We start from the raw sequence: 12,500 nt of genomic DNA, 5'->3' as shown, positions 1-12,500 counted from the left end.
GCCTTCATTTGGGTCCGTCTTTCTGCCTGTCAATATCTGTCTTTTTTTTCCACCCATCTGCTTTTCTATCTGCCAGCCTGTCTGCCTCGCGCGCCTCGCTCTTCCCGCCCTATCAGTAAATGTGATTCCTTTAACTGGAAGGGAACTGATCGATGACTGACGGTTCTTAAATGTGATTAGTTACTGGAAGTCGAAGATTAAAATGGGGAGGATGGAAATTGAGAGTACCAAAGATGAAGATTGAACACGATTGAAGGAAAGAAAGGATAGGTGGAGAAATAAAGATGAGACTAAAGAAATTTGGCCATATGATGTTAGGAATTAAAAGTAGAAATAGAAATGTAAGAAAGATAAAGGTAAGAGGAGAAAACCACGCAAGTGATAAATACAAGACAAGAAATAAAAAGAAAACTAAAAAATTGTAACCTAAGAAATAAGAAGAAAAGAAGAGAGAAGGAGAAACATAAGAGGAACACAGATAACAAGAAAATCCCCAGCAAATAAGAGAGAAAAGAAACGAAGAAATAAAAGAAAATGAATAAGCAAAAATTAATGATATGCAAATACTTTAAATAGAAAAATGAATGAGTAAAAAATGAAAAAAAGAAAGATAGATAAATGCAATAGACAGAAAAATGGTGAGGACTGAATGAATCTGATTAAAAAAATAGACGAAGAAATAAGGAAAAAAGGCAAAGCTAATGATATACAGCCACTTGAAACAGAAACTCATAAAATACTCGTGAGAATAAACAAAGACGGCGAAAAATGCGCAGACGGGAAAGTGATACAGAATTAATGACTTTACTGAAACACAACAATAGGAAAGAAATAAACGAATGAATTAGGTGGAAAAAAAAATATTAAAGATGAATATTAATGAATGAATATTAATGATGGACACTTTACTTGGAATAGGAAAAAAAAAAAAATAATAAGAAAAAAAAATATCGTAGATGCAAGAATGTACAAAGTCGAAAAGAGATAAAAGAAATGATAAGTGTAGCTGAAAAAATAATGATAAATGGAAGAAATGAAGTTAATTAAAATAGCAGATGAAAACTAACGATAAATTGGAAAAAAATAAATAAATAAATGAATAAACGCAGACGCAAAAAGACACAAGCTAGAAATAAGAGAGAGAAAATAGTAGTGATAGTCTAACAGAGAGAAATAAAGGCAAAAAAACGAAAAGTTAGTGAAGAAAAATGAAAAAACTAACGACAAACACACACTGGAAATAATAATAATAAAAAAAGTAACTTAGAACAGAATACACACACAAACACAGAAACTAGAAAAGTGATAACAGGAAAAAGAAACAAAAAAGAAAAGAAATTAAGTAAAAAAAAAAGTAAATGAAAAATATGAAAACCATTTGTTGATAAAAATAAAAAAAATGACGAAAGAATGAACACAGATGAAGAGACACAAAGGCAGAGAAGTAATGAAGTATAATAGTGAGTTTAACAGAAAAAAAGACTAAAAACTAAAAGAAACGAAGAAATAAAGTAAAAAAAATGCAAATGAAAACTATGAAAACCCACTTGGAATGAAAAAAAAAAGGAAAAGAATAAATAGACGAAAAAACACACAAGACAAAAAAATTAAATATAATAGTGAGTTTAACAGAAAAAAAAGACTAAAAACTAAAAGAAACGAAGAAATATAAGTAAAAATGCAAATAAAAACTATGAAAATAAATAAAATAATAAAATAATAATAATAAAAAAAGAATGACGAAAGAATGAACATAGGGGAAGAAACACAGAAGGCAGAGAAATATTGGGGTATAATAGTGAGTTTAACGGAAAGAAACGAGGCGAAAAGAAGTAATAACCGAATGAAAACTTCTGATAAACCACCCACTTAGAATGAAGGAAAAATTCGCTCACAAAATCAAAATAAATGAATAGATAAACAAAAATAAAGTAAAAAAAAAAAAAAAAAAAAAAAACGAAGAGCAACAAAAAAAAAAAAAACTCTGAGAATAGAAATAAATAAATAAATAGATAAATAAATAAAGTCTAAAAAAAAATAAGGAGTTTAATGAAAAAAAATAAGAAAAAACAGAAAAAAAACTTACTCAACAACAAAAATAAATAAATAAATAAATAAACACAGACGCAAAAACACACAAGCAAGAGAGAGTGGTGAAAATATTAATGACTTTGATGAAAAAATCTGACCCAGTATTTTGGAGAGTAAGACAAAGGTTCTGGCGGGCTCACATTACAGGTGTGTGAAGGGGTAATTGTTCAGGTGAAGAGGCGCCCGCTCGAGAAGGTGAAGAGGTCGTGAAGGGGAAGGGGGAAGGGGAAGGGAGGGGAGGGGAAGGGAAGGGAGGGGAACGATAGAGAAACTAGTATTTTTCCTCTTAAGTTGTTACACACACACGCACACACACACGCGCACACACACAAGGGTAAATATTCTCTCTCTCTCTCTCTCTCTCTCTCTCTCTCTCTCTCTCTCTCTCTCTCTCGATTGAAAATGGAACACAAACTTCTCTTTTTTCCTGTCGCTTTCATGTAAGTCTTCTCCCTCCTCCTCCTCCTCCTCCTCCTCCTCCTCCTCCTCCTCCTCCTTCTTTTTTTTTTAACTCTTTTCCTCTTCTCTTTGCTTCATCACCTCCTCCTCCTTCTCCTCCTTCCCCTTCTTACCTCTCTTCATAATATTTTTTTTCACTCCTCCTCCTCCTCCTCCTCCTCCTCCTCCTCCTCCTCCTCCTCCAATTCGTTGTCTTCCTCCTCCTCCTTCCACTTTCATCTCCATTTCTTCCTCCTCCTTGTACTCCATCACCCTCCTCCTCCTCCTCCTCCTCCTCCTCCTCCCGTCATCAGTCTTCGCTGCACCGGAGAACTTTCTGAATATGTTGTGTTTTGTAAGGGAAAGCGATGAGGCGAGATGGAAGGAGGGAGGGAGGGAAGGTGGAGAGAGAAGGGGGAAGGGGGAGAGAAAGAAGAGAAGGAGGGAGGAAGGAGGAAAGAGATGAGGCAAGAAGGTAGGAAAGGAGTAGGGAAAGTAAAAGAAGGAGGGAGGAAGGAGGAAGGAGGTGAGGTGAGGAGGGAGGGAAGGGTTAGGGAAAGAGGAAAAGTAAAGGAGGGAGACAGAGAAGGAGAGAGGAAAGAGATGAGGCGAGAAGAATGGGAGAGAGGAAGAGATGGGATACAAAAGGGAAAGCGGAAGGAAGTTATTATAAGACGAGAATTTGTAAAGAAAAATAAGTTATGATAGGTTTGGTTAGGTTAAGATAGGTTAGGCATAGTTAGGTTAGGTTAGGCAGGGTTAGATTAGGCTAGGTTAGGTTAGGTTAGGTTAGGTTAGGTTAGGCAGGGTTAGGTTAGGATTAGGTTAGGTTAGGATTTGGGTTAGGCAAGGTTAGGTTAGGTTAGGTTAAGTTAGGTTACATTACGTTAGGTTAGGTTAGGTTAGGTTACATTACGTATTATTTGATTATTATATATTTGTTAGTTTAAAATAAATTCCGTGAGGTGAACATAACTAAGGTAAGGTTAGATAATGGTTAGGTTAAGTTAAGTTTGGTTTGGTTTGGGTTAGTTTAATTTAGTTTCTTTTTTTTTATGTAAGAAAGGGAAAACTGGACAAAAGGCAACATTAAAAAAAGAAAAAGAAAAGAAACTCCCTTACTCGTTAGTCGAATTGCATGTCCTGAGAGTTAGCCAGACATAAGGGAAAGATGCCTTGAAACCTCCCTCGTGAATATACTCAAGTCATGGGGAGTGTGAAATACAGACACAGGCAGAGTTCCAGAGTTCACCAGAGGAAGGTGTGCCTGGTCGAGACTACTGGCTAACTCTTTGCTTTGGTTCGGTTAGGTAAAATCAGATCATGTCTTAAGAAAGGTTACGCTGCATTAGATTATATTAGATTATTAGATTGGTGCATGTTAAAGATTACAATAGATAAGACTACAGTGTGTTAAGACAGGTTACATTAGACTACAATAGACAAGAGAGGCTTCCTTCAACATTCTCTGCATCATAGGAGCATAGGACAACATTTTCTACTTCACAGGAGTTAGATAAGATTAGTGATAAGTTAGAATCAATAGACACATTAACTTTAACCCTTCAATACTGGGACACAATTTTACCTTGAGATTTGTGTACGATTAGACCATTTCATTTACATTAGGAAGGGTGTATGGAGGTCAGAAGATTAATGGCCAGAGTCTTCACTATTTTAATCCCCCCACATGAGTTTCTGAAGCTGTATCAAATCACCAAATAGTAAGCAGAGTTAATATGGGAACGCGTCATAGTACTGAAAGGGTTACGAGTGTGGGTGGCGGTGATGGTGGCGGGAAGGGATTCTTAATGTAGGTGACTTGAAGGAGAAGAGAAAGAGAGAGGGAGAGGGAGAGGGAGAGGGAAAGAGAGGAGGGAAAACAAAGGTGCCCATAAATCACAATGCTAGTCTTCACATCTTCTCTCTGATTCTTTTCTTCTCCTCTCTTTCTTATTTCCCTCGTGTCTTCTTCGTCTTTCTTTCTTTCTTTCTTTCATTCTTTCTCTCTTTATTTAATTCATCCTTTCTTTTTTCATTGTATTTTTATTTTTTGCTTCCTTATTTTTCGTTGGAGTTTTTGGAGGTAGTGGAAGTTGTCCTCCTCCTCCTCTCTTCCTCCTCCTCCTCCTCCTCCTCCTCCTCCTCCTCCTCCTCCTCCTCCTCCTCCTTCTTCTAATGAATTCCGTCCTTTATTTTTCTTATCTTTTATTTTTCCTCGTTTTTATCTTGTATCTTTTTCTTAGTTTCCTCCTGCTCCTCCTCCTCCTCCTCCTCCTCCTCCTCCTCCTCCTCCTCCTCCTCCTCCTCCTCCTCCTCCTCCTCCTCCTCCTCCTCCTCCTCCTCCTCCCGTCTCAACAAAACAAATGGCTTTCGACTGTCACGTGCTAATTAAAGAGAAACAAACAAAAATGGTGTTCTCTGTCTCATTAGAGATGGGTATTTTTGTGACCAACCCAAACATTTCAGGAGACACACAGACAGACAGACAGACAGATAGACAGACAGACAGATAGACACACAGACAGACAGATAACCAGACAGATAGATAGACAGACACACACACACACACAGACAGACAGACAGACAGACAGATAGATAGACAGACAGACAGACAGACAGGCAGACAGACAGACAGACAGACAGACAAATAGACAGACAGACAGACGATTTAAGAAGTACATAGATAAAACATAAATATAAAACAGAAAGAGAAAAAGGAATGAGAATAGAGAGAGAGAGAGAGAGAGAGAGAGAGAGAGAGAGAGAGAGAGAGAGAGAGAGAGAGAGAAATGAGTTGGTATAATAACAGACAGACAGACAGGCAGGCAGATTGATAAATAGATAGACAGACAAACAGACAGATAAATGAGTCGGTAAGGACAGACAGACAAACAGACAGACAGACGGACAATCAGACAGACAGACAGACAGACAGATAGACAGTTACATAGACAGGCACAGAAACAAACGGAAATATAGTACAAGCAGGGAAAAGGACAGACAAAAACGGACAGACAGACAGACAGACAGACAGACAGACAGACAGACAGACAGACAGACAGGTACGTTGGGGCAAAATAAAGAAACGAAAAATAATGTAATGGAATCAGGTTTTCTTTCTTTCGTCATTAATTACTACTGAGTATCATTTCCACGATCAAAAGTCCTCTCTCTCTCTCTCTCTCTCTCTCTCTCTCTCTCTCTCTCTCTCTCTCTCTCTCTCTCTCGCCATTTCCTCAATTTTTCCTTCCTTTTGTCATTTTTCCTGCTTCATTTTTACTCTCGATCCTCATTTATTCTTTCCTCCATCCCTCCTCTTCCCCTCCTCCTTCCCTCCTCCCCTCCTCCTTCCCTCCTTCCTCCTTCCTCCTTCCTCCTTCCCTCCTTCAGCCATGGTCAGCGTTATCAATGTCGAGGAGGATGGAAGGAAGGAGGAGAAAGAAGGGAGACGTGAGAGAAAAATGAGAAAACCAACGCATCAGTGAGAGAGAGAGAGAGAGAGAGAGAGAGAGAGAGAGAGAGAGAGAGAGAGAGAGAGAGAGAGAGAGAGAGAGAGAGAGAGAGAGAGAGAGAGAGAGAGAGAGTAAAAATGCTTAAATACATAACAGATGAGATTTAACAAAGAGAAAAGTTACAAAAGAAAGTATAATTAGTTTGGTTAGAGAGAGAGAGAGAGAGAGAGAGAGAGAGAGAGAGAGAGAGAGAGAGTGTGTGTGTGTGTGTGTGTAAATAACTTAAAAACAAACACAGAAGTCGTGAGAGAAGATAAATTTACCAGAGTGAGAGAGAGAGAGAGAGAGAGAGAGAGAGAGAGAGAGAGAGAGAGAGAGAGAGAGAGAGACTTTTGGGGTGCATAATAAAGTTACACGTCTCGTTAAATAAATTGACCAACACTTCCACTCCATTCATACACTCATTAGCAAGGCAAGAAGGAAATACTTTGAGAAAAATAAGAAAAAATGATGATGATGATGATGATGATGGTGATGATGATGGTTGATGATGGTGGTGGTGATGCTAATAATAGTGATAGAAGTAACAGTATGTAGTGATGATAGAAATAGTAATGATGATGGTGATGATAATGATAATAGTGATGATGATAATAAGAGTGATAAGAAGAGGAAGAGAGAAGCAGAAGAAGAATAAGAAAGACTCGAAATAAAACATGAACAATTAATAACAATAAAAATTAGAACAAAAACAAAAAAAAAGAACAAGAAAGCAAAAAAAAAAAATGTAAAAATAGACGAGAAATAGATCATCATCATCATCGTCATCATCATCATCATCAACAATAATAACAACAACAACAACAACAACATAGATAACTAAACTATATCATTTTAGAGAATCAGATGCATCTCTCTCTCTCTCTCTCTCTCTCTCTCTCTCTCTCTCTCTCTCTCTCTCTCTCTCCTCCTCCTCCTCCTCCTCCTCCTCCTCCTCCTCCTCCTCCTCCTCCTCCTCCTCCTCCTCTCTCTCTCTCTCTCTCTCTCTCTCTCTCTCTCTCTCTCTCTCTCTCTCTCTCTCTCTTCCCCCTTCCCTCTGCCTCCCCCTCCTCCACCCACCCACCCTCCTTCCCTCCCTCTCTCTGATAGGGACTTACCTCTCTCCTTAGGCTCCTAATTGGGGAATAGAGGGGGGCGGGGGGGGGGCGGGGCGGAGTGTGGAAATGGGAGCTTATTGGAGAGTATGAGTGATGGGGTGATCCATTCATGAACCTCTTGTGGCAGGGCGTAAGTGGGGAGACTGAAGGGCTGAAGGGGTGAAGGGCTGAAGGGAAGGGGAGGGGAGGGGAGGGGAGGGAGGTGCGTGTTGCTCTCTATACTTCAGTGTGGTGTGTGTAAGTTTCCCTGTATAGATGGGGAAATGCGCTGGTGTTTCCTTGTGTTGGTTGTGTTGTGTTGTGTTGTGTTGTGTTGTGTTGCGTGTGATGAAATGTGTGTTTTCTGTGTTTTTCTGTTTATGTCTCTCTCTCTCTCTCTCTCTCTCTCTCTCTCTCTCTCTCTCTCTCTCTCTCTCTCTCTCTCTCTCTCTCTCTCTCTCTCTCTCTCTCTCTCTCTCTCTCTCTATACAGATTACAGACTATTTACATTTCAGAGTGATTACATTATAGTACATCTTATAAGCTAAATGTATCTCTCTCTCTCTCTCTCTCTCTCTCTCTCTCTCTCTCTCTCTCTCTCTCTCTCTCTCTCTCTCTCTCTCTCTCTCTCTCTCTCTCTCTCTCTCTCTCTCTCTCTCTCTCTCTCTCTCTCTCTCTCTCTCTCTCTCTCGGACCTAATCGTGGACTGGGAATTAAGTGGGCCTGGTTTTTTATTTTTATTTTTTTTTGTGTGTGTGTGAACTATATCTTGTTCTTGGTCAGCTTTCCCTTCTTATACATTAAAAAAAAAGATGTATACATTGAGATGATTATTGTTGTAAGGTGAGGTTTTTCTTTACCAGGTGTACTGTAAGGTAACTATTGTCATTGTAAGGTATTGTTCACTTGATGTACTGTACGATAATTATTGCGGTTGTAAGATATTTTTAGTAGACGTACTATAACAAACACGTAGGCCAAACAACAAGTGGAGGCATGAACTATTGGCAGAATCAATGTAAACTGACTTGGTGAGACAGAATAGCGGAGGGAATAAGGCGGCACAGCGGGAGAGAGGTCGTGTTTCGTGCGTACAGAGTGGATGCTATCGTGGCGGACTTAGTGGACCTGGGAACAGTGGAGGAGATAAGACAGCACAGGGGAAAGCCGTGTATTAATAGATAATTGAGTGTTAGACCCCCTATACAGAAACTCATTGTTCTCTCACCACTATCTTCAAAGACCACGATGATAAGCCAGGTTCTAAAGACTACATCCCTTTTAGTAATGTAGAAACCTGGTTAATCTATCACTCGAACGATAAAGACACTATTACAAACTCGTGGAACATTAACTAAAGCCTTTTGAGTGTAGTGTAGGTGTGGCCTTGGGTGCACAGCGTATGGGTCTTACTGCTCAGACTAGAAAGAGAGAAAAGTGGAGGAGACAAGACAGCACAGTAGAAAACCTTATCTTAATAGCACATAATGGTCGCTACTCTGTCTCCTCGGGGTTCGCAGCACCTGGGGACGCGAGAATCAACACGAGTACTTTATGAGCAGCGGTGACAAGTCTGAAATGTGCGTCCTTGGAGCGTGAACGTTAATTGAATTGAAACATGTGAGGCTGCGTCCTTGAGGTACAGGTGTGGGGCGTCACCGTGCTCACCTGTAGCCAATAAGAGCGTCACCTGCGCCTCTTGTTCATGCGTGGCGCCGCTCAATGGACTGTTTGCACTCTTACACACTTTAAATTCTCGTGAGGACTGTCTTCAAGGGCCACAGAAATGCTTAGTTGGATTTGCTCTGTTTTTCTCTTAGTAATGGTGTAATCTTTGAAAGGTGTGAGGAATGTTTTTGTTACACTATCACTAAAATCGTGGAATTAACATTGGAAAGGTCAGTTACTTCTCCGTTCTTACTTACACTCTCACTACGATCACTGCAATCATTTACTACCCTAAATAAAAGAAATCTTCGAAAACCTCACTTGTTTCTCTCTTCACGCACTGACTACAATCATTATCTAGAAACACTTTGGCAAAACCTCATTTCCTTCTCTAGAACTTCATCTTCACCCTTAAAAATCTGAGTTGCTTCCCTCTTCATGGTGAAAAACCCTCGTTAGTTATTGTTGCGCCATCTGTGAAGTGATGATAAAAGTCGCTCTTGAAAAAAAAAAAAAATTAGTTACTTATTTACAAGAGAAAACATCCCTGAAAATCTCAGTTACTGCCTCATACGCACACCGTCACTTGAGTTACTTGAATAGTAATGAAAATGACAATAATAATAATAATAATAATAATAATAATAATGATAATAATGGTTAATGATAATGATAAATAATAATAATAATAATAATAATGATAATAATAATAATAATAATAATAATAATAATAATAATAATAATGGTTAATGATAATGATAGATAATAACAATAATAATAATAATGATAATAATGATAATAATAAGAAGAAAAGAAGAAGAAGAGGAAGAAGAAGAGACAAACAACCTTAGAAACCTGAGTCATATTCGCCATTAGTGATAGAGAATGAAAACAATTGTTGTCACACCGTCAATCGAATCATAAAAACGTGAATGAACAACTCCCTAACTCTTCCTTCCTTCTGTCTCTCCCTTCCATCACTAATACTTCTAAAAACACGACTGATAAACCTCACTGGCTTCCCCTCTCCTCGCTGCAAACCTTCACACACAAGGACAGAGAGTAACAGGAAGTAGAGTAACGAAGATAACAAGGAAGTGACAAGGAAAGGAGTATTATTGAATGTTTTTTTGTGTGTGTGTTTATGGACCTAACGTAACCTAACCCAATCTAACCTAACCTAACCTAACCTTACCCAACCCAGGCCAATCCAAACCCCAACCTAACCTAACCTAACTTTGCCTAATCAAAATTAAGCCAGACCTAACCTAATCTAACCCAACCCAATCCAAAACTAACCCAAAACTAACCCAAATTTAATAAAACCTAACAAATCTAAACAAACCTAACCTAACCTAACCCAGCCAAACCCAGCCCAACACAGCCCAACCCAACACAACCCAACCCAGCCCAACTCAGCCCAACCCAACCCAACCTAACCAAATCAGACTCAACCAAGCCAAACCTAACCTAACCTAACCCAACCCAACCCAACCCAGCCCAGCCCAGCCCAGCCCAGCCCAACCTAACCCAACCCAACCCAACGCAACCACTATCACTTTCCAGCAAATAAAAATAAGTACTCTTATTTTTCCCTGCCTACTTTTTCCCCACCAAACAGTTTATTCCTTTACCTCCCCATGAGACATTCCGAGCACCACCACACAACACCCATACCAACACCACAACACCACCACACAACACCACACACACCATCCATACAAACACCTCAACAACACCACACAACACCCATACAAACACCACCACACCCATACCAACACCACAACACCACACACAACACCACACAACACCCATACCAACACCACAACACCACACACAAGTCAAAATCGAGGGGGAAGCAACCATTAAGGTGACACTTGGCATCATATCGCCTTGACTTACGACCTTATTAGCTGGAGTCTGCTGGGGGCTGGTGTGGCTGGTGTATAGGAGCACCCCAACACTCACCCCACCCCACGCCACGCCAACCCACGCCTCGCCACGCCATTTTGCTGTATATATAGGCTGACGTACTGTATGTCACCGTCAGTCAGGGAGAGAGGGAGAGAGGGAGGGCAAGAGAGAGGGAGTGGTGATGGGCTAGCCAGGAGGGAGGGAGGCAATGGTTAATGAAGCTCTTAACAAGTCATTGGCGCAGTGATGTGTCTTGCCTGTTTGAGTGTGTAAGCCAATAGCAGGGAGGGGGAGGGAGGGAGGGAGGGAAGGGGATGGGTGAGAGAGAGAGAGAGAGAGAGAGAGAGAGAGAGAGAGAGAGAGAGAGAGAGAGAGAGAGAGAGAGAGAGACTGACTGACTTACATATACAGAGAAAGACAGACAGGCAGAAAAATTGAAATGTAAAAATGATAAGCAACAGAGAGAGAGAGAGAGAGAGAGAGAGAGAGAGAGAGAGAGAGAGAGAGAGAGAGAGACGCAAGGTGTTTGAAGAAGCGAGAGAAAGAATTGCAGTTGAAAGGAGAGAAAGAAAATCCTACTTCTTACTTCTCTCCATCCTTCTCTCCATCCCTCACCCCTTCCTCCTTCCCTCCCTCCCTTCCCCCTCCTTCCTCCAGACACGAAGGAAACGTTGTTGCAAAGGATCTAACCTAACCTAACCCCCTCCATTCCTTCCTTCCTTCCTTCCTTCCTTCCTTTCCTTCCCTCCTTCCAGACACGAAGAACGCGCCGCTGCAAAGGACAGAGAGCTTGTGCTAAAATTTTTCTTTCCCCCACAAGAGAGTGAAGGAAAGGGAAAAAATAGGAAAATATTGACAAGAGGAAGGAAAGTTTTGGTGTAAAATTTAAAATGTTGAGTTTAGTTGTGACAAGATTTATTGCTGTGATAAATAAGACGCCATGAGACTCCTTCTCTAACTCTTCTTCCTTGTGAGAGGAGGAGGAGGAGGAGGAGGAGGAGGAGGAGGAGGAGGAGGAGGAGGAGGAGGAGGAAAAATGAGGGTATATCTTCAAAAGGAATGTGATGAAAAGGTGAAAGATAAATTTGATAGGAAAAAAAATGACGGTGACGAACGTAATAATTCTCTCTTTCTCTCTCTCTCTCTCTCTCTCTCTCTCTCTCTCTCTCTCTCTCTCTCTCTCTCGTCCTCATTAAGACACTACTCGTCTCATATTGTCGCTATTATGAAGTTCGGAGAGAGAGAGAGAGAGAGAGAGAGAGAGAGAGAGAGAGAGAGAGAGAGAGAGAGAGAGAGTAAAGGATCCAATTTGAACTTCCCAATTAATGGATTCTTGTTTTCTCAATTTGCATGCTTCCATTCTCTTTAATTGCTCTCTCTCTCTCTCTCTCTCTCTCTCTCTCTCTCTCTCTCTCTCTCTCTCTCTGATTTTCTTGTTTTTATATTCCCATCTTTCTTTTTCTTCAATTATTTTTTGTTTATTTCATTTTTATTATTTTTTATTTCTTCTTTTCCTTCATTCCTTTTATTTATTCTTTCTGTTTTTGTCTCTTATTTCCTTCTTTCATTTTAAGATTCCTGTTTCCTCCTTTGTCCGTCTATTGTTTGTTGCTTTTCCTTGTTTTCCATCGTTCTTAATACTTTCTTCCTTCTTTCCTTCCTTCCTTTGCTGTCTCTCATCTCTTCCTTCTCTCCTTTCATTCTTTCTCTCTATCTCTTTTCTTTTGATTTATTCCTTCCTTTCTTGTTTCTTTTCTATCTTCTTTTCCTTCCTTTCTTCCTTCCTTTCTTTTTTTCT

General features: G+C 40.0%; 2 protein-coding genes across 3 annotated transcripts in view; one reads left to right on the top strand and one right to left on the bottom strand.

Moving 5' to 3' along the window:
* Positions 1-9,228, bottom strand: part of LOC123507262 (formin-like protein 3) — a 91,646-nt gene extending 82,418 nt beyond the window's left edge. The window contains exons 1-3 of the mRNA XM_045260025.1: positions 9,167-9,228; positions 8,789-8,889; positions 7,142-7,308 (exon numbers count right to left, since the gene is read on the bottom strand). Coding sequence (XP_045115960.1) covers positions 7,142-7,308; positions 8,789-8,889; positions 9,167-9,228 — 330 coding nt within the window. The remainder of the gene's footprint in view (positions 1-7,141; positions 7,309-8,788; positions 8,890-9,166) is intronic.
* LOC123507107 (somatostatin receptor type 5-like) overlaps positions 1-12,500 on the top strand; it is a 233,600-nt gene that overhangs the window by 98,121 nt on the left and 122,979 nt on the right. The gene's annotated exons all lie outside the window — the stretch shown is intronic.

The sequence above is a fragment of the Portunus trituberculatus genome, chromosome 21, assembly GCF_017591435.1.
Source record: "Portunus trituberculatus isolate SZX2019 chromosome 21, ASM1759143v1, whole genome shotgun sequence".
Taxonomy (NCBI): Eukaryota; Metazoa; Arthropoda; class Malacostraca; order Decapoda; family Portunidae; genus Portunus; species Portunus trituberculatus.
This window is presented reverse-complemented; position numbering and strand designations above follow the sequence as displayed.